Source organism: Erinaceus europaeus, chromosome 11 (genome assembly GCF_950295315.1).
Source record: "Erinaceus europaeus chromosome 11, mEriEur2.1, whole genome shotgun sequence".
Classification (NCBI taxonomy): domain Eukaryota; kingdom Metazoa; phylum Chordata; class Mammalia; order Eulipotyphla; family Erinaceidae; genus Erinaceus; species Erinaceus europaeus.
This window is the reverse complement of record NC_080172.1, coordinates 119,262,458-119,284,826: the sequence shown is the minus strand read 5'-3', so window position 1 is coordinate 119,284,826 and position 22,369 is coordinate 119,262,458. Positions and strand designations below refer to the sequence as shown.

At 56.7% G+C, this 22,369-nt stretch overlaps 3 protein-coding genes across 3 annotated transcripts in view; 2 read left to right on the top strand and 1 right to left on the bottom strand.

Moving 5' to 3' along the window:
- Positions 1 to 22,369, top strand: part of DDOST (dolichyl-diphosphooligosaccharide--protein glycosyltransferase non-catalytic subunit) — a 321,069-nt gene that overhangs the window by 59,323 nt on the left and 239,377 nt on the right. The gene's annotated exons all lie outside the window — the stretch shown is intronic.
- Positions 1 to 22,369, top strand: part of MUL1 (mitochondrial E3 ubiquitin protein ligase 1) — a 190,846-nt gene that overhangs the window by 136,670 nt on the left and 31,807 nt on the right. The gene's annotated exons all lie outside the window — the stretch shown is intronic.
- FAM43B (family with sequence similarity 43 member B) lies at positions 7,352 to 8,462 on the bottom strand. The gene has a single exon (XM_007534367.3). It carries the CDS (start codon positions 8,394 to 8,396, stop codon positions 7,470 to 7,472), a length of 927 nt encoding a protein of 308 aa, XP_007534429.2. The 5' UTR covers positions 8,397 to 8,462; the 3' UTR covers positions 7,352 to 7,469.

The following is a 22,369-nucleotide window of genomic DNA, read 5'->3' as shown; positions in this document are numbered from 1 at the left end:
GCTGACACAGAGCCCTGGTGATAACCAAGGCAATAAAATAAAATAAAATAAAATAAAATAAAATAAAATAAAATAAAATAAGTTAACTGGGGGTGTTTTTCTCCTTCTTTATTTTTTAATATTTATTTTCCCTTTTGTTGTCCTTGTTGTTTTTTATTATTGTTGTAGTTATTATTATTGTTGTTATTAATGTTGTTGCTGTTGGATAGGACAGAGAGAAATGGACAGCCGGGGGCTCAAACCAGGATCCTTATGCTGGTCCTTGCCCTTCGCGCCACGTGCGCTTAACCCGCTGCGCTACCGCCCGACTCCCATTTCTCTCCTTTCCTTTTGGTTTAGGAAGATGGTCTGTATCTCAAGTGGGAGGCAAGGCTGGAGTGCCTGTGCCTGTTGGGCTGTGATGCTGCCTGTCTCAAGGTCAGCCCCAAGGTCAGCCCTGACCGCTCTGAGCTGTCTGCTCATGCTTGATCTGTGGAGGGTCCTCAGTCCCCTCACACTAGCGACCGGGCCGCAGCACTGCCTCCCAGCAGCGGAACAACAGCACTTGATTTTCTCCACATCCATGCTGATCATTATCTCCTGGATTTCTTAGAATCTGATCTTTTATTAGCGATTTAATATTGGGTTTTATTGCAAGATAACAGGGCACCACCCTGCTCCCACCCCCAGAGCTCTGTGTCCCGTCCCCTCCACTGGATACTGCAGTGGTTCTCCCACAGGTGTGGGTTGGTTATTATTTCTGTATCTATCATCTGTCAATCTAATTTTTTAAATTTAAAATTAATTTTATTTATTTTATAGAGACAGAGAACAATTGAGAAGGGAGGGGGAGATAGAGAGAGAAAGAGACATAGACACACCTGCAGCCCTGCTTCGCCACTTGTGAAGTTTTCCCCCTGCAAATGGTTGTGCCCTGTGATGTGAGTGCTTGGCCAGGTGTGCCACCGCCTGGCCCCAGTCTATCTAATTTCTGCCCATTTTTTCTATGATCCTGCCTTCTCTTCCTTTCTAAGCCACACCTACATCGATTATTACTTCCGGATGTCTTTCCTTTGCAGGATCCTGATGGAGTTGCAGTTCAGAGCCCTCTTGTCATCTTCCTAATATTTCTCCCCCTCTGGGAGCATGGACCCAAATTCTTTATGGGGAGCAGAAGGTGGGAGTTCTGGCTTCTGTCATTGCTTCTCCGCTGGACATGGGTGTTGGCAGGTGGATCCACACCCCCAGCCTGTCTCTGTCTGTCCCTAGTGGGGCAGGGCTCTGGGGAAGGGAGATTCTAGGACACATGGTGAGGGCGTCTGCCCAGGGAGGACAGGATGGCATCATGGCAGCGTCTGCAACTTGGTGGCTGAAAGTCAGTGAGATATAAAGCAGGACAAATTGTCTAATAAACAGGAACCCAAAGGCAGGAATAGAGCAGATGAGAATAGGGCTCTTTGTGTGGGAAGAAGCTAGGACGTCTAGCTTAGGCATATTCCTAGGGGTCCCTGACCTTCATAGATTTTGCTTCATAGCTAACCTGTTGGTGGACTAAAAATATTGTCTGGGAAGATGGTGTCAGAATTGAGAAGAGGCCTGGAAAGCTGGATCAGGACAGAGAGTAGCTCCCAAACATGAGGAAGGTATATAAACACCATTAACTGCTAACCCCATCTACCGAGGGCCCCTGTCAGTCTGAGCTCACAGTTCATGGTAAAGCTGGAACATTCTAGGCTGCTCTCATGTCAGGACCCGGCTTCCTCGGAAGGGCAGAGCAGGCTGACCAGCCTCCCTGTAGAGAGTGGGCCGTCCCCACCATGGCTGCTCTGCAGTGAGGGAGGTCCTGGAGAGGTTACCACATGAGGGAGTGTTGAAGGAAGCTGGGTTATGTACAGTGACCTGAATAACTTCAGGTACCTTACTGAGTACCACAGCGGCCTCTGATGACGTCTCTCCGCCACAGCTGAAATGTCCAGTCTTCAGCTGCAATGGCGCAGCACACCTGGTCCAGAGAGCAGCCTGCCACCTGGCTGCAGCTTGGCCTGTCGGCTTCTTTTCACTCATGGAGACAACCAAGATTTGCCCTCAGTGGAGGAGCCATTCATCCAGCTGTGGGAAAAGAGACTGTCACGTTTGCCTGAGGCTTAGTGGCCTTGTAGTGGCCGGCCTGGCTGGCACTGGAGACCCGCTTCCTAGTGCCCCTCTGACCTCCTTCTGTCATAAGCTCATCCGCTAGCAAATCCAAGAGACAGGAGAAGCATTTTCAGTCTCCCTTACGATCAGAACTCACTAAAGCTGCCCTTCCAGGGAGTTCTGCCCACTGCACACAGGAGGAAATCAAGGCTCTGAGAGGCTCACTGAACCCCCAGCAAGCAAGAGTGACAGAAGCAAGATCTGACCCCCCATTTTAAAACCATTTTTTACTATCTATTTATTTATTGGTTAGAAGTAGCCAGAAATCGAGAGGGAAGATATATATATATATATATGGAGAGAGAGAGAGACGCCCGCAGCCCTGCTTCTCCACTCGCAAAGCCTCCCCCCTGCAGGAGGGGAAAGGATGCTCGAACCCAGATCCTTGTGCACTGTAACAAGTGCTCAGCTAGGTGTACCAACACTAGCTCCCCCCAGTTATTTTTAACCCTAAGTGCCATTAAGGGAGAGCTAGGAAGGTAGCAAAACACTTTCATGCCTGAGACTCTGAGGTCCCAGGTTCAATCCTGAGCACCACCATAAGCTAAAGCTGAGAAGTGTTTTGATTATAAGAAAATGAAATATTGATGCTATTAAGGTAGAGAACAGCAGTTTCAATGGTTTCGTTCTCTGGGCGTGGCTGCTCACAGCAAAGACTGAATATTTACCAAGGAGCCTGCTGTGGGGCTGTGGGGATGAACTGAGGACTACAGCAGCCTGGCCATGCTTGCTATGTGGCCATGCCAGCAGGTCAGGCCCTTCTAGGGCTTAGGAACATCACCCACCTGTCCCCCACCTCCACACACGAGACCCCAGTAAGTGTGAGAGGAGGAATGAGGGGTATGTGTGTGCATGGAGTATGTGTGCATGGAGTGTGTGTGTGTGTGTGCGTGGAGTGTATGTGCATGCAGTGTGAGTGCATGGAGTGTGTGTGCATGGAGTGTGTTCATGGAGTGTGTGTGCATGGAGTGTGTGCATGGGGTGTGTGTGCATGGAGTGTGTGCATGGGGTGTGTGTGCATGGAGTGTATGTGCATGCAGTATGAGTGCATGGGGTGTGTGTGAATGGAGTGTGTGTTCATGGAGTGTGTGTGCATGGAGTGTGTGCATGAAGTGTGTGTGTGCATGGGGTGTGTGTGTGCATGGGGTGTGTGTGTGCATGGGGTGTGTGTGCATGGAGTGTGTGTGCATGGAGTATGCGTACATGGAGTGTGTGTGCGCATGGGGTATGTGTGCATGGAGTGTGTGCATGGAGTATGTGTACACAGAGTGTGTGTGTGTACATGGAGTGTGTGTGCATGGGGTGTGTGTGCATGGGGTGTGTGCATGGGTGTGTGTGCATGTGGTGTGTGTGCATGGTGTGTGTGCGCATGGTGTGTGTGTGCATGGGGTATTGTGCGCACGGTGTGTGTGTGCATGGTGTGTGTGTGCATGGGGTATGTGTGCGCACAGTGTGTGTGCACGGTGTGTGTGTGCATGGTGTGTGTGTGTGCATGGTGTGTGTGTGTGCATGGTGTGTGTGTGCATGGGGTATGTGTGCATGGTGTATGTGTGCATGGATTGTGTGTGTATGTGTGCATGGGGTGTGTGTGTGTATAGAGTGTGTGCGTGCTCACTATGGGGGACCCGTCTTTTCAATGATGGAAGGAGCACATGGTCCAAGTTTCACTCAGAATGAGACTCTGCAGGTGACGGGCCCCTTGGGGTGCTCTGAGTGCTGGAAGAAGAGAGGTCCAATGGATGCTCATGGAAGTCCGAGGCCCACAAACCTCCCTTCCAGCCTCTGCTGGAAAGACTTGCCCCCTCCCATCTCAGCTAGCCCTTGTCATTCCTTTCCCTGCTGATTCTCTCTCTCTCTCTCTCTCTCTCCTCCAGGGCTCAGTGCCTGCACTACGAATCCACTGCTCCTGGCAGCCATTTTCCCTTTTTTTTTCTTCTATTTTATTTTATTTGACAGGACAGAAAGAAATTGAGAGGGGAGGGGGAGATAGAGATGGAGAGAGACAGAGAGACACCTGTAGACCTGCTTTGCTGCTTGTGAAGTGTCCCCCTGCGGGTGGGGACCTGGGGCTCGAACCTGGATCCTTGCAGGGTCCGTGTGCTTCAATATACTGTGTGCGCTTAACTGGGTGCACCACTCCACCCCCTTTTTACTGTAATGAGACAGAGAGAAAGAAGAGACAGAGAGACAGAGAGACAGAGAGACAGAGAGAGAGATCCTGTCTGTAGCACTGCTCCCTAGCTCCTGGAGCTCCCCGCCCTGAGGTGCGGACCAGGGTCTTGGACCCACCATAGCCTGTGTGCTCAAGCAGGTGCTCCACCACCTGACCCCTGTGCTGTCTTTTTTAACTATTGCAATTATTCATTTGACATTTTGGCTTCTTTATTTTTATGGGGGGCGGGGAGAGGGAAGGCCCAGACCTGCCTTCTGAGTGGCTTCCGGATCAAGCCCAGGGCCTCGTGCCTTCCGGCCAGTCAGCCTTGACGCCCTGAGCCGGCAGCTCTGCGCCCTGCCTCTGTGCTGTTTTAGCGGCGCTCACCAGGCTGTGAGGCCGGCTTGCTCGTGCAGGACTCCACCATCACCTCCTGTGGCCACCTTGCAGATTCTTGTCTCTTTAACTATTTTTAAAACCAGGACCTCCTGCCTGCACTAGCCCACTGATACTCATTCCAGTGGACTTTCTTCAGATGGAGAAAGAGAAAGAGAAAGAAACCAGCAGAGACCCCATAGCCTTGTCCTGCCACCCATGGACCTGCCCTGACCCTATCCATGGTGCGTGGCTGTGGGGCCAGACTTTGAACTCAAAACCTCATGCTGTCCAGGGTGAGCAATCTCCTGTCCCACCCCTCCCCCTTCATTTAAAAATAAATATATAATTAATAACAATAATAATGATGATTATTTAAAGTTTATTCCCTTTTTGTTGCCTTTGTTATTTTATTGTTGAAGTTATTATTGTTGTTGTTGTTGTTGATGTCATCGTTGTTGGATAGAACAGAGAGAAATGGAGAGAGGAGGGGAAGACAGAGAGGGGGAGAGAAAGACAGACACCTGCAGACCTGCTTCACCACCTGTGAAGCGACTCCCCTGCAGGTGGGGAGCTGGAGGCTCTCCCCACACCCACCTGCTGCCCACCTGACCTCCCTGCTGCCCACCTGACCTCCCTGATGCCCACCTGACCTCCCTGATGCCCTCCTGACCTCCCTGATGCCCACCTGACCTCCCTGATGTCCTCCTGACCTCCCTGATGCCCTCCTGACCTCCCTGATGCCCACCTGACCTCCCTGATGCCCTCCTGACCTCCCTGATGCCCACCTGACCTCCCTGATGCCCACCTGACCTCCCTGCTGCCCACCTGACCTCCCTGATGCCCACACCTGTAGATGGGGACTGGGCCTTGAAACAGAACAAGTCCAGGAAACAGAACAGTTCTGATCCCTGGTGATTCAGGGGCCATTCTTGTGGGCGCAGTGCCCAGCCCAGCGCAGGACTACAGAAGGTCGCCAGGCTCCAGACTCACCATCACAGGTCTGGACAGACGGCGCTGGCCAGAGAGAAAACAGCATCACCTCCACCAACCTCCTCCCTTCTCATGCCCCAGGGGTTCACAGGAAGCTTCTCAGAGACACAGACTGACCAAAGGGTCCCCTCACTGCCAAGTGTCCAGGAGACATCTGTAACTGCGTGTTGGGGGCACTGAGCCAGCTGGCCACAGCTCCCTCAGGGTTCAGCACACTGGGCTTTGAGGTGAGGGACCTTCCGAAACCAGTTCCTCCTCTGACTTTCCCGTCAGCTGATAAAAGGCATCCCTTGGGGTGAGTGTGGTCTTCTGCCCCTCAAGGTTCTGATGACAAGTTTTTATCCAGGTTTTCTCTCTTTAAAATTTTTTATTATTGGATAGAGACAGAGAGAAACTGAGAAGAGAGGGGGAGATAGAGGGAGAGAGACAGAGAGACACTGCAGCCCCGCCTCACCAATCGTGAAGCTTTTCCCTGCAGGTGGGGACCAGGGGCTTGAACCTGTGTCCTTGTGTACAGTAATGTGTGCGCTTAACCAAGTGCACTGCCGCTGGGCCCTGACCATCTTTTCAGACGAGGAGCATCAAACACAACACCAGACAGCTGATGAGGCTGAGGAAAGCAGGTCCATTTTATTGACAATGGTCAGTTGGTGACACACAGATCTGTGGGTTCTCTGTGGCCTCTGGAGACGCCTGGGCAGGGAGGGTCAGTCCCTCTGCTGGGTGTGGGGCACAGTCCTTCTGTGAGGACCTTGCTTGGCAAACCATGACTTGGGGACACGTCTTGTGTGTCCACTTTCTGAGTCATCAGTGACCTTAAGCTCTAGTCGCGAGTAGACTCCCTTTCTCCGGGGACTGGATTACCTGCTGTACACACAGCCCTCTCTGCTGAGAGGCAGGCGGATGAGGAGTCCTGTGTGTGTGTGTGTGTGGGGGGGTGCCAGGGCACAGGTATGGCAGGAGACTGGTGCCAAGCTGGCACCTGGCCTCAGCTGACCTTTGCATTGGGGGTAGTCGTCTTTAGAGGCAGCGGTGGTGCCCAGAGGGTAGAGAGGGCCCCCACCGAGCGTGAGGACTCTTCCTCCAGAGTCACCAGGCCTCAGTGCTCCAGGGACCCGGCCTGTACCCTGGGGAGGAGGCTGAGACTCCTCTGCCGGGCCAGGGCTGCAGCCCCTGATTGGGCTTTCTGGAAGCTTCTCCCCCTTGCCGTGGGAAGGGGCTTGGGAGGAAGGGATGGCGGGAGTGGAGGAGAGAGTGGGTGGCCTGTGTGCAGTCTGGTGTGAGGCGCGTGGCGAAAGTTGCCCCCTGGCAACCCAGGGGTGTGGGGCATCTCCCCAGGGGTGGGCACTCAGCCGCTGGCAACCCAGAGGAGTGGGCATCTCCCTGGGGGCAGACACTGCAGCCCCCTGGCAACCCAGGGGTGTGGGGCATCTCCCCAGGGGTGGGCACTCAGCCGCTGGCAACCCAGAGGAGTGGGCATCTCCCTGGGGGCAGACACTGCAGCCCCCTGGCAACCCAGGGGTGTGGGGCATCTCCCCAGGGGTGGGCACTCAGCCGCTGGCAACCCAGAGGAGTGGGCATCTCCCTGGGGGCAGACACTGCAGCCCCCTGGCAACCCAGGGGTGTGGGGCATCTCCCCGGCCTGGAAGTCAGCCCGGCTGCTGGGGAGGAGGCCGAGACGTCTCTGCCGGGCCCCCGCTTGGGCTTTCTGGAAGCTTCTCCCCCTTGCCGTGGGAAGGGGCTTGGGAGGGGGCGGGCGGCCTGCGCGCAGAGTTGGTCAGTCGGGGCCGCCGCGCAGGCTGCACGTCCTCAGGGCGCGGGCCAGGCCCAGCACCTCGGGGCGCTCGTCCTCCTCGTCCTCCTCGCGGATGGGCCCCAGCCGGCTGCCGCGGGCGCGCTCGCAGGGCGGGCGGTAGGCGCAGGGCGCGTTGAGCAGGCGGCGCGGCGGGGCGCGGCCGGGGGGCCCCCCCAGGAGCAGCTGGCGGCCGCGGCGGGCGTCGCTCAGGCGCTGCAGGCGCTGGAAGTCGCTGAGGGCCGCCAGCACCCTGTGGCGGAGCAGGCGGGCCAGGCCCCGCGCCTTGCGCGCCCGCGCCAGCAGCACCGCGTGGCAGCGCAGCACCACGGCCTTGTGGCGCGCGGGGTGGCGGTACACCCAGGCCAGCACCCGGGGCCGCCGGCCGTCCGCCGCGCAGTGCGTGATGCGCCGCAGCAGGTAGGCGTGTGCGGGCCCGCGCTCGCAGGGGTGCGTGCGGAGGCCGTGCGGGACCCCCGCGGTCGCTGCCGCGCACCCGCCGCAGGGCTGCAGCCGGGCCCCGTGCGGGACCCCCGGGCCGCGCTCGCAGGGCTGCATGCGGAGGCCGTGCGGGCCCAGCGTCAGCTTCATCTTGGTGCCCCCGCCCGGCCCGCAGCGCGCCCAGATCCTGCCCACCGCGTCGTCCGTGCAGCCGTCGCCCTTGGCCTGCAGCGTGGCCGCGCTGCCCAGGTAGCGCACCGTGTAGGTCGGGTCCTCGCGGCTGAGCGCCGCCTTCCCGCGCCGCCGGCGGAACACGCGGCCCAGGCCCGGCCAGGCGGCCAGCAGGTGCGGGCAGGGGCGCAGCAGCCCGGACAGCAGCGACGAGCAGCCCTTCCCCGGCCGCAGGCTCTTCCCGCCGCGCCCCGCCTCGTCCCGCACCAGCACAAACTTGTGGCGGCGCCAGGGCAGCATGGCGGGGCGGGGCGGGCGGGCGGGCGGGGCGGCGGGGCCCAAGGGCGCCTGCGGGGCCGGAGGAGGGGCGAGGTGAGCTGGGCGCCCCTGGGGGTGTCGCCGGATCGCCGCGGGCTGGGTGGCGCCCCGAGATGCCAGTGTCCAGGAGGCTGTCCTCGCGGGTGCCCCGGCAGGGTGACTGGGTGGTGTCCGGGTGTCCTAGTGTCCCGGTGTCCGGGGGTATCCGGGTGTCCGGGGGTATCCGGGTGTCCGGGGGTATCCGGGTGTCCGGGTGTCCTAGTGTCCGGGTGTCCGGGGGTATCCGGGTGTCCGGGGGTATCCGGGTGTCCGGGTGTCCTAGTGTCCGGGTGTCCGGGGGTATCCGGGTGTCCTAGTGTCCGGGTGTCCTGGTGTCCGGGTGTCCGTGTGTCTAAGTGTCCCGGTGTCCGCCAGCAGCTGCCTGCAGTCGCCCGCCCTGGAGCCGGGAGGGGCGGGGCCGGGCAAGGTGGAGACGCCCAGGACCCGAGACCCCAGACCCCAGACCCTCACGGAGAGCGGCCGGCGGTCCCCCCGCCCAGACTGCGGGAGCCGGGCGGGCGGCGGCTCGGAGACCGGAGGCCGATGCGGGGAGTCCTGCGGGAGGGCGCCGGCTCCACCTTCCGCCGCCTACATCACAGCGCAGGGCTCCCCTCCTCCTCCCTCGTCTCCTTGCCCCTCCCAGTCTCCCCTTCCCGGCTCCCCTCCCCCTCTCCCCACCCCCCTTCTCCCCACCCCCTTCTCCCCTCCCCGTCTTCTTCTCCTCTCCCCTCCCCCTCTCCCCACCCCCCTTCTCCCCACCCCCTTCTCCCCTCCCCGTCTTCTTCTCTCCCCTCCCCCTCTCCCCACCCCCTTCTCCCCACCCCCTTCTCCCCTCCCCGTCTTCTTCTCCTCTCCCCTCCCCCTCTCCCCACCCCCTTCTCCCCACCCCCTTCTCCCCACCCCCTTCTCCCCTCCCCGTCCTCTTCTCCTCTCCCCTCCTCCTCTCCCCTCCCCCTTCTCTCCCCCTTCCCTACACTGCCGCCCCCCCTCCCCAGTCTCGCAGAAACTCCTGGCCTGCACCAAGCAGGGGGCGCCCTGGAAAAGGTTCATCCCAGCAGGGGAAGGGGTGGGGGGGCCATCTGGGAGAGGCGCTCAGAAATGTTGGGGGTGGGGGGCTTCACCAAATGAGCTTCTGGATCTCCTGGTCACCCACATCCCAGACCCTTCCTAAGATTCTCTCTGCTCAGCCATGCCTGTGTCTCCATCCTCATCAGTGATTCTGGGTGGCTTCCAGATGGACCTGGCCTGGCACGGGGCACCTTGCCTCTGGTCCGCACAGCAGAAAGCCAGCCGCGGTGGCCAGGCAGGGCAGTGGAAAAGTACTGTTGTCCGGGAAGCTCTGTTCCAGGCCCTCCCAAGGTCGTGGGCGCGAGGCCGGGGCCTCCAGAGGCTGATGCTGCCCCTCCCTGGCAGAGGGGGCTCTTAGGTGGGCGCCTTCAGGGCCCGAGGCAACTGCGAATGAAGAGCTCCCCTCCCAGCCTGGGGCTCTCCAAGGACTCTGCAGCTAGGTCCTGCTGTGAACTTCTTCCCAGGCCTGGGGCTTGCACTTGCCATCTGGCTTCATCTCCAGGGGAGCCTGGGCTCAGTGAAGCGACTTGCCCAGGGATGCTCCATTTATAGGAAGTGCAGCAGGTTCCACTTGGCCTGGGCGACCCACTGGCCGGCTCTCCTCCTAGGGACCTATCTTCCCTTAGGGGCCTTCCAGGCTTTTACTAGAGGAGGCTCTGGCATACTGGAACAGACCCGGTCATCTCTGGGTTTGAGTATTTCTGCTTTCAGAATCCGTCAAGCCACGAGCACTCTAGGACCCCTGGGTTACTCTGACAGTGGCCCAGGGCTCTTGACACCCTGAGTGCTCATGTGGTCTGTGATAGAAATGTGGGACATAGGGAGTCAGGCGGTAGCGCGGCGGGCTAAGCACACGTGGCGCAAAGCGCAAGTGGCACAAAGCCCAAGGACCGGCCTAAGGATCCCGGTTCAAGCTCCCGGCTCCCCACCTGCAGGGGAGTCGCTTCACAGGCGGTGAAGCAGGTCTGCAGGTGTCTGTCTTTCTCTCCCCCTCTCTGTCTTCCCCTCCTCTCTCCATTTCTCTCTGTCCTATCCAACAACGACGACATCAATGACAACAACAATAATAACCACAACAATAATAAAAAAAGAATGTGGGACACAAATGGAGTGTGTATGGGGGCGGCTGGCTCCACAGCCCCTCCCAGGGGTTAGCACCAAATGCTACACAGATGAGCCGCGAAGTAGAGTCAGGTGTGTAGACCAAGGAACGTTTAAAGCTGTAGCCGAGGGAGAGCTTGAGAAGCCCCAGCTAGAGTGTGTGTGGGGGGGAGCTGAGGGGCCCGAGCCGGATCAGAGACAGAGACAGCCCAGCTGGGGGGAGCTGAGAGGCCCCAGAGGGCCAGGAGAGCCCAACTGGGGGAGGGGAACAGCTGAGAGGCCCAACGTGGGACAGACTGGTGGGCCTTATGTAGTGCCGGCGTGGAAAGGGCCAGTGTTGTCAAAGGATGTTTCTGGTCGGAGGTGTCCCTGCAGGCTGGAGTCCGTCTTCCCATGTGGCTGAGGGTCGGTTTACTCTCAGCACGTCCCCTGCAGTCTGTTCTCCCCGTGAGAGTGAGGGAAGGTCGGGTCTCGGTCTGTGCTCAGGTCTGTGCTCAGTCTGTGCCTTGGCTTCAGAAGGGGTCTCTGGGAGTCTTTGAGGTCAGGAGTGAGCTCAGAGGCTTGGCAGGGGCCAGGCAGAGTCAGGTGGCCCCTGGAGGTAGGGTGTCGGGGAGGCGCTGAGGAACACGCAGGGCCGGCCAGTGTCGGTGGCCGTGGCTGCTGGTTCCGGATTTCAAGGAGAGAGCAGAAACGCTGCAGTGAGGTTGCATCCTCAGATGCCCCTGCCGTGGCGTGCGAGCAAGCACGAGAACAGGCTTGCAGGCAGACGCAGGAGGAGTCTGTCACTGGCGATGTACTGCAGCACTGCCTTCTATCTGGGTGAACAGGTCTCACTGCACACTGCTGTCTGCGAAGCCGTCCACACGTGTGCGTGTGAGGGAGACCCGTGCAGGCCCGACCTGGCAGTGTCCTCACCCGCGGCTGCCTCCTGCAGGCTGAGGAGTGACCGGACGTGAGTGCTGTGCCTGGTGCGTGACTTGCACCCGGGGCCTGTGAGCAATGTGCTGCAGGTGGGAGCAGAGGGGCTCGGCATCAAAGGTCGGAAATGCAAGACACTGAGGCAAGTAGAGCCGGGAGCTCAGGCAGAGGAAAGTCTAACCAGCCGCGTCCTGGCAGGGAGAGGGGGCTGAGGTGGGATTAGTGCCTCGGGCGGGCGGAGGGAGGCTGTTGATACGGGGCCTTGGGCACATTGACTTCTGGCATGGGGAGGGTCCTGGCACAGGTCCCAGGCTTTATGACCCATTTCTGGTCAGACTGTGTCCGGTGTGGGCAGGAGTCCGTCTTGCTGTGTGGCTGAGGCTTCTGCTTACGGTCCTCATGTCTGTCCCCTGCGGTCTGTCTCAGCAAGGTGAGTTCTCCCCGTGAGAGTGAGGGAGGGGAGGCCTCAGCGTGCTTCCTTCAGGTGTTGTGGAGACATTCCACCACCTGCAGGAGGGAACTGGGGACCTGAACCTTGTGACGTGTGCACTCCACCCGTGCTGCTGATGCGACTGGTCTCCAGAACTTTAACCTTGTAAAGCTGGAACCCTGAGCCCACGGAGCAGCAGCCCCCATTCCTGACCCCCAGCTCCATTTTCCCTCCACTTGATGGACCTAGAATGTAGCCACACGGCCTCTTGCGTCCAGTTTACCTCACTGAACATCGGGACCCCTTCCTTTTCCTCGGACCGTCAGACACAGAGGCGAGCAGCCTGAGGAGGAGATTGCAGCTGAAACTCGAGGAAGGACGGTTTAAAAACTAGCGGCAGGGTCGACCACGCGGTTTGCATGGCCAGTGAGCAGCTCTGCCGTGTTCACGGCCTGGAGGGCCTGTCCCTGCTGGGGAGGAGCCTCTGGGGCCCTGGTGTCGTTCCCTTCCACCCTCTGTCTCTGATTTCTTTTTTCCCCTGACTTCTCTTGTTACTTGATAGGAAAGATGAATTGGGAGGGGGACAGAGAGGGAGCGAGAGACACCCCTGCAGCCCTGCTGGTGAAGCTCCCCCTGCGGGGGGGGGGCTGGGATTTGACCCTGGGCCCTTAGGCACCATCACCTGGCCCCTGTTTCTCTCTTTCTATGTGAGGGTCAGTCTGGAGCAGCGAATTCCCGGTGACAGGAAGAATACCTGAGGAACGGCCGGGTGATGGTGCCTCCGCCCCCACCTGCATCAGGGAGACTTCATGTGTGCTGAAGCAGGGCTGCAGTTGCCTTTCTGTCACCTCTACCCCCCTCTCTCCTCTCAAGTTGTCTCTGTTCTGTCAAACAAAATAGAACAACAAAAAAAGAAAAAATGGCCACCAGGAACGGGGAATTTGTAGTGCTGGCACCGAGCCCCAGTGGCAATCCTGGAGGCAAATAAATAAATAAGTAAATAGGGGGGTTGGGCGGCGGCGCAGCAGGTTAAGCGCAGGTGGTGCAAAGCGCAAGGACCGGCTTAAGGATCCCGGTTCGAGCCCCCAGCTCCCCACCTGCAGGGGAGTCGCTTCACAGGCGGTGAAGCAGGTCTGCAGGTGTCTGTCTTTCTCTCCCCCTCTCTGTCTTCCCCTCCTCTCTCCATTTCTCTCTGTCCTATCCAACAACAATGACATCAGTTGCAACGATAGTAATAACCACAACAATGATAAAAACAACCAGGGTAACAAAAAGGAAAAAAATGGCCTCCAGGAGCAGTGGATTCGTAGTGCAGGCACTGAGCCCCAGCAATAACCCTGGAGGCAAAAATAAATAAATAAATAAATAAATAAATAAATAAATAAATATAAGTAAATAAAGAACCACAGCAGCAAAGATCAAGCAAGCAAATCAGCAGCTAGTGCACGAGCGGCCCACGCACAGAAAGCCATGCCACACCTACTGACTTAAGACGATTCTCGGGGGCCAGGCGACGGCACACCTGGTAGAGCTTACCTGCTGTCCTGTGCAAGGACCTCGGTTCAAGTCCCCGGTTCCCGCCTGCATGCGGGAAGCATCACAAATGGTGAAGCAGGGCTGCGGGTGTCTCTCTTTTTCTCTCCTGTGTTCTCCCCCTCTCAACTTCTCCCAGTCTCTATCCCAAATAAATAAAATAAACATTGTCGTGACACTTGAACGTCAGGAATCGGGGCTCCTCTGGTAGGTTCTGGGGCTTCTCATCTGATTTCTGTGGAGGGTTGGCTGGGGCTGCAGACTCCTGAGGGGCCGGCACCTCAGTCACATCTGCAAGGGCCCCTTTCCGCTATGTAAAGGGCTGGGGTGTGGGGCTCTTCAGGGAAGGAGGCGCCGTGAACACGCTCCTCTGATCTGCTCAGGACCTGTAGCTTGTCCTCCTGGGCAGGGTCTGGCCCTCCTGGGATTCGCGTCTGTGTCTCGGGTGCCCATGACTCCCCGTGGCTCACACTGACACCCAAGCGCTGCTTTTGGATGTGCGACTGCTGTCTGGGCTGTCGGTGTTTGCCGGCCACATGGCTCTTGCTGAACGTGCCTCAGCTAGGAGGGCAGTGTGCTTTCCCGGCCTGGCAGGGGCACCCATCCTGGCTGGCCGCTGCTCAGCCCCTTTCAGACGCCTTTAGTGATATCTACCGAGTCCTGAGGAGAAAGGATCTGCCCCACCACCACCACCACCGCTCCAGACATCTAGGAAGAACCTCTGCTCCATTAGGTTGGGGCCAGAACTCATCTTTGATCTGGAACAATGTTGTTACCATGGCAGCCAAACTTAAAAAAAAAACAAACCTGGATGTCAAGTAATGTTCAGATCCCAGTGCTCATGGCAACCGCTGCTCTGCACGTCTTGGGGAGAAACGTGTCCTGCCTTCCTCCTGCCTGGGAGCTGGGGAGGGAAGGTGGCTCAGCCGAACTGGGCTCATTCGGAAGTGGTGAGAACCAGGGCTCAGGAAAGGGTGAGGGTCAGAGATCGGACCCCTTCACCAGTCAAAACTAATAAAGTCATGGGCCCCTTGGAATATACCTGAAATAGACCTACTTGCTATTTCCAGAATGAGACCCCAAATTTTCGTCTGCAATATTCGGGCCTTTAGGTTCATGATTAGTCAACAATTTGTATGGCTTTGTATGTTAACTTTTTTTTTCCAGCCACCAGGTTCCAGATGCTAGCATGATGCCAACTGGACTTCTCTGGACAGACGACCCCACCAATGTGTCCTGGAGCTCCGCTTCCCCAGAGCCCTGCCCCACTAGGGAAAGAGAGAAACAGGCTGGGAGTATGGATCTACCTGTCAACGCCCATGTTCAGCGGGGAAGCAGTTACAGAAGCCAGACCTTCCACCTTCTGCATCCCACAATGACCCTGGGTCCATACTCCCAGAGGGATAGGGAATAGGAAAGCTATCAGGGGAGGGGGTGGGATACGGAGTTCTGGTGGTGGGAACTGTGTGGAACTGTACCCCTCTTATCCTATGGTCTTGTCAGTGTTTCCATTTTATAAATAAATATAAAAAAAAGAAAACTAAAACATTTCCACAATGGCATGTCACCAGAACTGACCGGCAAAGAAGTTTCTCTGCCCGTTTCTTTTTTTTATTATCAAAATTTTATTATCTTTATTTGTTGGATAGAGATAGTCAGACATTGAGAGAGTAGGGGAGATAGGGAGAGAGACAGAGAGACACCTGCAGCCCTGCTTCACCACTTGCAAAGGTTTCCTCCTGCAGGTGGGGACCAGGGGCTCAAACCTGGGTCCTTGCACATTGTAACATGTTCTCTCAACCAGGTGCGCTACCACCTGCCCCCTCTCTGCCCATTTCTTTCTCTTTGTCTTCCTCCTCCTTCTCCTTTTTATTGGACAGAGATGGAGCAATCGAGGGGAAAGGGGGACATAGATAAGGGAAGAGAAAAGCAACATTTGCAGCACTGCTTCACCACTCGTGAAACTTCCCTGGCAAGTGGAGGCTAGGGGCTCCAATGCAGGTCCTTTTGCACTGTGACGTGTAGTCACACCTGGTCACTACCACCTGTGATGTGTAGTCATACCTGGTCACCACCACCTGAGTCCCTTCTTTGGTTCTGCTCAAAAACCTGAAATTTTGCTTGGGTTCTACTAGGGATACCTGCAGGTACAGACAGATTGACACACAGAGACACACAAACACACACGGCATACACAGAGACACATAGACACACAGACAGACACATACACACAAACACACACAGACACACACAGAGACATTCACACAAACACGCAGACACATAGACACACACAGAGAGACATACCCACACAGTCACATAGACGCACACACACACACACAGTCACACAGACACAGACACATAGACACACACACACAGACATATAGACACACACACAGAGACATACACACAGTCACACAGACACAGACACATAGACACACACAGTCACATAAACACACACAGACACATATAAACACACAGATACACTCACACAGACACAAAGACACAGAGACACACACTGACACACACACACAGTCACATAAACACACACAGACACATAGAAACACAGATACACTCACACAGACACAAAGACACAGAGACACACACTGACACACTGACACACACACAGACACACAGAGACACTCACACACACTGACACACAGACACACACAGACACACAGAAACACACAGTCATATAGACACACACACTGACACACACACACACAGACACAGACACACAGTCACATAGACACACACACACACAGATACAGACACACAGAGACACTGACACACACTGACACACACACACATGCATGTGGGCTGAGGTCTGACAGGCGCAGGCATCACCAGCCACTCTTGAGCTCAGCGATTCATTTCTGTGTCTCCTCAGTGAACAGGCACCAGGAGCCTCTCAGGAGTGACCGTGGGCTGGATCTGCCCTTTGTTCATTTGACAGATAGTCGCTAGCATGCGCCCGGCCTGGGCCACACACTGAACAGACACTGAAGGCCCTTCAGCTGGGAGCTGAGCAGGGAGACGGACCTCACATGAGCAGCTGCACCTGCAGCAGAGCTGTGGGCTCTGGGACGACCCCTGCAGCCGGTGCTCGGGATTCCACGTGAAGCGCTCGACTTGGTCCCTGGACGGACGTTGCAGGTGTCCACTGAGTGTGACATCGGCTTTTATTTCCCAGCTGTAGAACCGTGTAGGTGTTTCCCGGCTCTGAGTTGCATGTTTACATCTGCGTGTTACTTACTGCACTCATCACAGTTTTGTTTAATTGTTGGACTTTTATTGTGTGACCACAGTAAACCTTTTTTTTAAAGAAACTATGATTTTTTAATTAGTGATTTAATATTGGATTACAAAATTACGAGATAACAGGGAAACAACTCCACACCATTCCCACCAGAGCTCTGTGTCCCCATTCCCTCCACTGGAAACTGCAGTGGTTCTCCCAAGGCCACAGATACGGGCTGACTGTTATTTCTATAACTATCTGTCTGTCTATCTATCGGCCCATTCTCCCCGGCCCCATGGTCCTGCCTTTTCTCCCTTCCTTTCCTCCTTTCTTTCTTTCTTCTTCTTCTTTTTTTTTTTTTTTGCCTGCAGGATTATTGCTGGGATTCAGTGCCGGCACTACAAATCCACTGCTCCTGGTGGCCATTTTTTCCTATTGTTGTTGCTGTTATTGTCATTGTTGTTGTGTAGGACAGTGAGAAATTGAGAAAGGAGGGGAAGACAGAGAGGGAGAGAGAAAGGTAGACACTAGCACACCTGCTTCACCGCCTGTGAAGTGACTCCCCTGCAGGTGGGGAGCCAGGAGGTCGAGCGGGATCCTTGCACTTCGCCCTACCTGCACTTCACCGAGTGCGCGGCCAGCTCCCCTTCTCTCCTAAGTCACACCTACACCCTTTTTCCCTCTTCGCTTTCCAGTCCTGATGGAGTTGGAGTTCAGAGCCCTCTGGTCTTGTTCCCCTGATACTTCTCCCCCTCAGGGAGTGTAGACCAATGTTCTTTATGGGGAGCAGCAGGTGGGAGTTCTGGCTTCTGCAATAGAAGCAACAGTCAACCGACTGAATGACAATGAACAGACTCAACTGGTTGAGAAATAAGAATTGCTGGCTACAGCAGCAACAAATGCTGGAGAGGCTGTGGGGACAGAGGAACCCTTTTCCATTGCTGGTGGGAATGTAAATTGGTCCAGCCTCTGTGGAGAGCAGTCTGGAAAACTCTCAGAAGGCTAGACATGGACCTTCCATATGATCCAGTAATTCCTCTCCTGTGGTTATACCCCAAGGACTCCATAACACCCAACCAAAAAGAGGTGTGTACTCCTATGTTCATAGCAGCACAATTCATAACAGCTAAAACCTGGAAGCTACCCAGGTTCCCGACAACAGATGAGTGGCTGAGAAAGCTGTGGTGTATATACACAATGGAATACTATACAGCTATCAAGAACAATGAACCCACCTTCTCTGACCCATCTTGGACAGAGCTAGAAGGAATTATGTTAAGTGAGCTAAGTCAGAAAGATAAAGATGAGTATGGGATGATCCCACTCATCAACAGAAGTTGAGTAAGAAGATCTGAAAGGGAAACTAAAAGCAGGACATGACCAAATTGTAAGTAGGGCACCAGAGTAAAAACCCAGTGGTGAGGGGTAGACATGTAGCTTCCTGGGCCAGTGGGGGGTGGGAGTGGGTGGGAGGGATGGGTCACAGTCTTTTGGTGGTGGGAATGGTGTTTATGTACACTCCTAGTAAAATATAGTCATATAAATCACTAGTTAATTAATATGAGAGGGGGAAAATCAATTGTATGTCTCAAAGTTTTTCAAAACACAAACTGAATCTTTTTAATATATAGGCTGTGTATTTGATATGCGGACTCTCTCAAAAGCCTAGACCAAGTAGATCAGAAGCATCCAATAGCACAGCTATATACAAGATACTGGATACTGTACAGCAAACCCTAACAAAAGGACTTTTCAAAGTTAACCCAATTACCAAATAATGTGATGATAACATTAACTATCGATTGTCTTTTTGAACCCTAAGACAGCAGGAACCTCACATCTCCACTATAGAGCCTCTACTTCCCCCAGTGCTGGAACCCTTGGATAGGGCCCACTTTCCCGTATGCGTCTCCCAATCCATACCAAATAATATTGCATCCGCCAATCACAACCTAGCCAACGCAACGATTGCCACCTCAACATGCTTCACCTCAGACTGTGTCCAGAGACTTCATGTGTGGAATGACAACCCTTCAGCTTCATTACTCGGGTGAGACCTTTCCTTTTATAGTACACTCTAATTCCGTCTCAGGTGGTTCACTTTCTAACAAAGTCCCATAACCTAGATATACACCAGTTTCTGTGAGAGAGAGCATATGTTCACACGTTTCCATAAACTACTGCAAAATATATACCTGAAAGCAGAAGTACACTAGAGTTTGCAGTGAGTACCTCCCTAACACTTCCTCTCCACTATTCCAAGCTTTGGGTCCATGATTGCTCAACAATTTTTTTGGCTTCGTATGTTAACTCTCTTTTCAGTCACCAGGTTCCAGATGCCACCAGGATGCTGGCCAGGCTTCCCTGGACTGAAGACCCCACCAATGTGTCCTGGAGCTCAGCTTCCCCAGAGACACACCTTACTAGGGAAAGAGAGAGGCAGACTGGGAGTATGGACCCAACAGTCAACGCCCATGTTCAGCAGGGAAGCAATTACAGAAGCCAGACCTTCTACCTTCTGCAACCCACCATGACCCTGGGTCCATACTCCCAGAGGGATAGAGAATGGGAAAGCTATCATGGGAGGGGGTGGGATATGGAGATTGGGTGGTGGGAATTGTGTGGAGTTGTATCCCTCCTAGCCTATGGTTTTGTTAATTAATCCTTTCTTAAATAAAAAATTAAAAAAAAAAAAAGAATTGCTGGCTACCGCCAAGTCCCCTGCCTTTGTTTTCCAGGTCAGTACTAGGAGAAGCTAGGCTAACGCGCTCACAGCGGTCTCACCAGTCTGTTGTGGAGGATGGTGGGCAGTCTGTGCAGGAGTCAGGCTGGCCTTCATCTCAGAGTGGCGGGCCTGTTGGTCCTACGGCTGCGGAAAGGACAGTTCCTGGGCTCCCTCTCTCTCCTGATTTATTTATTCATTGTCACCAGGGTTATTGCTGGGGTTTGGTGCCTCCACGGCTCCCGGCCTGTTTTTTGAAATAGTGGTGGAGAGAAACTAGAGGAAGGGGAGATAGGGAGGGAGAGAGACAGACACCTGCAGACCTGCATTCCTGCTTATAAAACTTCACCCCTGCAGGTGGGGCTGGGGGTCTGACCCAGCGACCAAGGGCACAGGGGAGCCCCTGCCCCTGTCGGAGCCCCAGTACCTGCGCCTGTCGGAACCCCAGCACCTGCCCCTGTGGGAGCCCAGCACCTGCCCCTGAGGGAGCACCTGCCCCTGTGGGAGCCCAGCACCTGTCCCTGTGGGAGCCCAGCACCTGCCCCTGTGGGAGCCCAGCACCTGCCCCTGTGGGAGCCCAGCACCTGCCCTGTGGGAGCCCAGCACCTGTCCCTGTGGGAGCCCAGCACCTGCCCTGCGGGAGCCCAGCACCTGCCCCTGTGGGAGCACCTGCCCCTGTGGGAGCCCAAGCACCTGCTTCTGTGGGAGCCCAGCACCTGCCCTGTGGGAGCCCAGCACCTGCCACTGTGGGAGCCCAGCACCTGCCCCTGTGGGAGCCCAGCACCTGTCCCTGTGGGAGCCCAGCACCTGTCCCTGTGGGAGCCCAGCACCTGCCCCTGTGGGAGTCCAGCACCTGCCCTGTGGGAGCCCAGCACCTGCCCCTGTGGGAGCATCTGCCCCTGTGGGAGCCAAAGCACCTGCTTCTGTGGGAGCCCAGCACCTGCCCCTGTGGGAGCCCAGCACCTGCCCCTGTGGGAGCCCAGCACCTGCCCCTGTGGGAGCCCAGCACCTGCCCCTGTGGGAGCCCAGCACCTGCCCCTGTGGGAGCCCAGCACCTGCCCCTGTGGGAGCCCAGCACCTGCCCCTGTGGGAGCCCAGCACCTGTCCCTGTGGGAGCCCAGCACCTGCCCCTGTGGGAGCCCAGCACCAGCCCCAGTGGGAGCCCAGCACCTGCCCCTGTGGGAGCCCAGCACCTGTCCCTGTGGGAGCCCAGCACTTGCCCCTGTGGGAGCCCAGCACCTGCCCCTGTGGGAGCCCAGCACCTGCCCCTACGGGAGCCCCAGCACCTGCCCCTGTGGGAGCACCTGCCCCTGTGGGAGCCCAAGCACCTGCTTCTGTGGGAGCCCAGCACCTGCCCCTGTGGGAGCCCAGCACCTGCCCCTGTGGGAGCCCAGCACCTGCCTCTGTGGGAGCCCAGCACCGGCCCCCGTGGGAGCCCAGAACCTGCCCCTGTGGGAGCCCAGCACCTGCCCCTGTGGGAGCCCAGCACCTGGCCCTGTGGGAGCACCTGCCCCTGTGGGAGCCCAAGCACCTGCCCCTGTGGGAGCCCCAGCACCTGCCCCTGTGGGAGCCCCAGCACCTGCCCCTGTGGGAGCCCAGCACCTGCCCCTGTGGGAGCCCAGCACCTGGCCCTGTGGGAGCACCTGCCCCTGTGGGAGCCCAAGCACCTGCCCCTGTGGGAGCCCCAGCACCTGCCCCTGTGGGAGCCCAGCACCTGCCCTGTGGGAACCCAGCACCTGCTTCTGTGGGAGCCCAGCACCTGCCCTGTGGGAGCCCAGCACCTGCCCCTGTGGGAGCCCAGCACCTGCCCCTGTGGGAGTCCAGCACCTTCCCCTGTGGGAGCCGAGCACCTGCCCCTGTGGGAGCCCAGCACCTGCCCCTGTGGGAGCCCAGCACCTGCCCTGTGGGAGCCCAGCACCTGCCCCTGTGGGAGCCCAGCACCTGCCCTGTGGGAGCCCAGCACCTGCCCCTGTGGGAGCACCTGTCCCTGTGGGAGCCCAGCACCTGGCCCTGTGGGAACCCCAGCACCTGCCCCTGTGGGAGCCCAGCACCTGCCCCTGTGGGAGCCCTGTCGTATGCTTTACATTGGCTTGTTCTAGCCCTCCCCCTCCAAGAGAATTGGATGAGTCCTGTTAATTTCGCGGGCCTGCTTGGCCCCGCCCCAAGGGACCCTGGGAGAGGGTTCCGGAGTCCGAGAGTTCCTGAGTTCCCCAGTGACAGAGTTCCTGAGTTCCGGAGTTCGAGAGTGCGAGGGTGCGAGAGTTTCTGAGTTCGAGAGTAAGGGAGAGGGTTCCTGAGTTCCAGAGTAAAAGAAAGAGTGCTTGCGCCGCCGCAAAGAGACAGCAGAGTTCTGTTTGGTGATTAGTTTGTCTTAGTTTGTGAATCGTTGTTCCTGAATAAAGAAATACAGCTTCCCTGCCCAGCTGTTGTCTCCGCGTCTCTGTTCACCACCGTGAAGCTAGCCAGCCCGGCAAGAGCCTCCGAAAATTTAACAACAAATGGCGCCCAACGTGGGGCTGACCTGCGCATCTCTCAGATAAGTAAAGACAATTTGGCTACCTATGTACGATGGCCTTCTCTTCTGCTTGTGAAGAGATCTCCAAAGGCCTCTGCTCTTTCTTCACGAGACTGTTTTGCTGTTTCTGGAACATTTATCTCTGGACCACTCTGTGGTTTCCACTCGCTCGAGCGAACTCAGAACAGCCAGCGGGAAGAGCCAGCGGGCGGGAGGCAAGGCGCGGAGCTGCTGTTTCCACCTGGTCAAACAGCCAGCCAGCCGGCTGCGCCCAGACAACCCCGCGCACCGCGCCAGCAACCCCGCAGCCCCGCAGCCCGCAGGAGGCCTACGCCACCATGCAAGAGCCCGATGCCAGCACGCTAGAGCCCAATGCCAACATGCTGGAGCC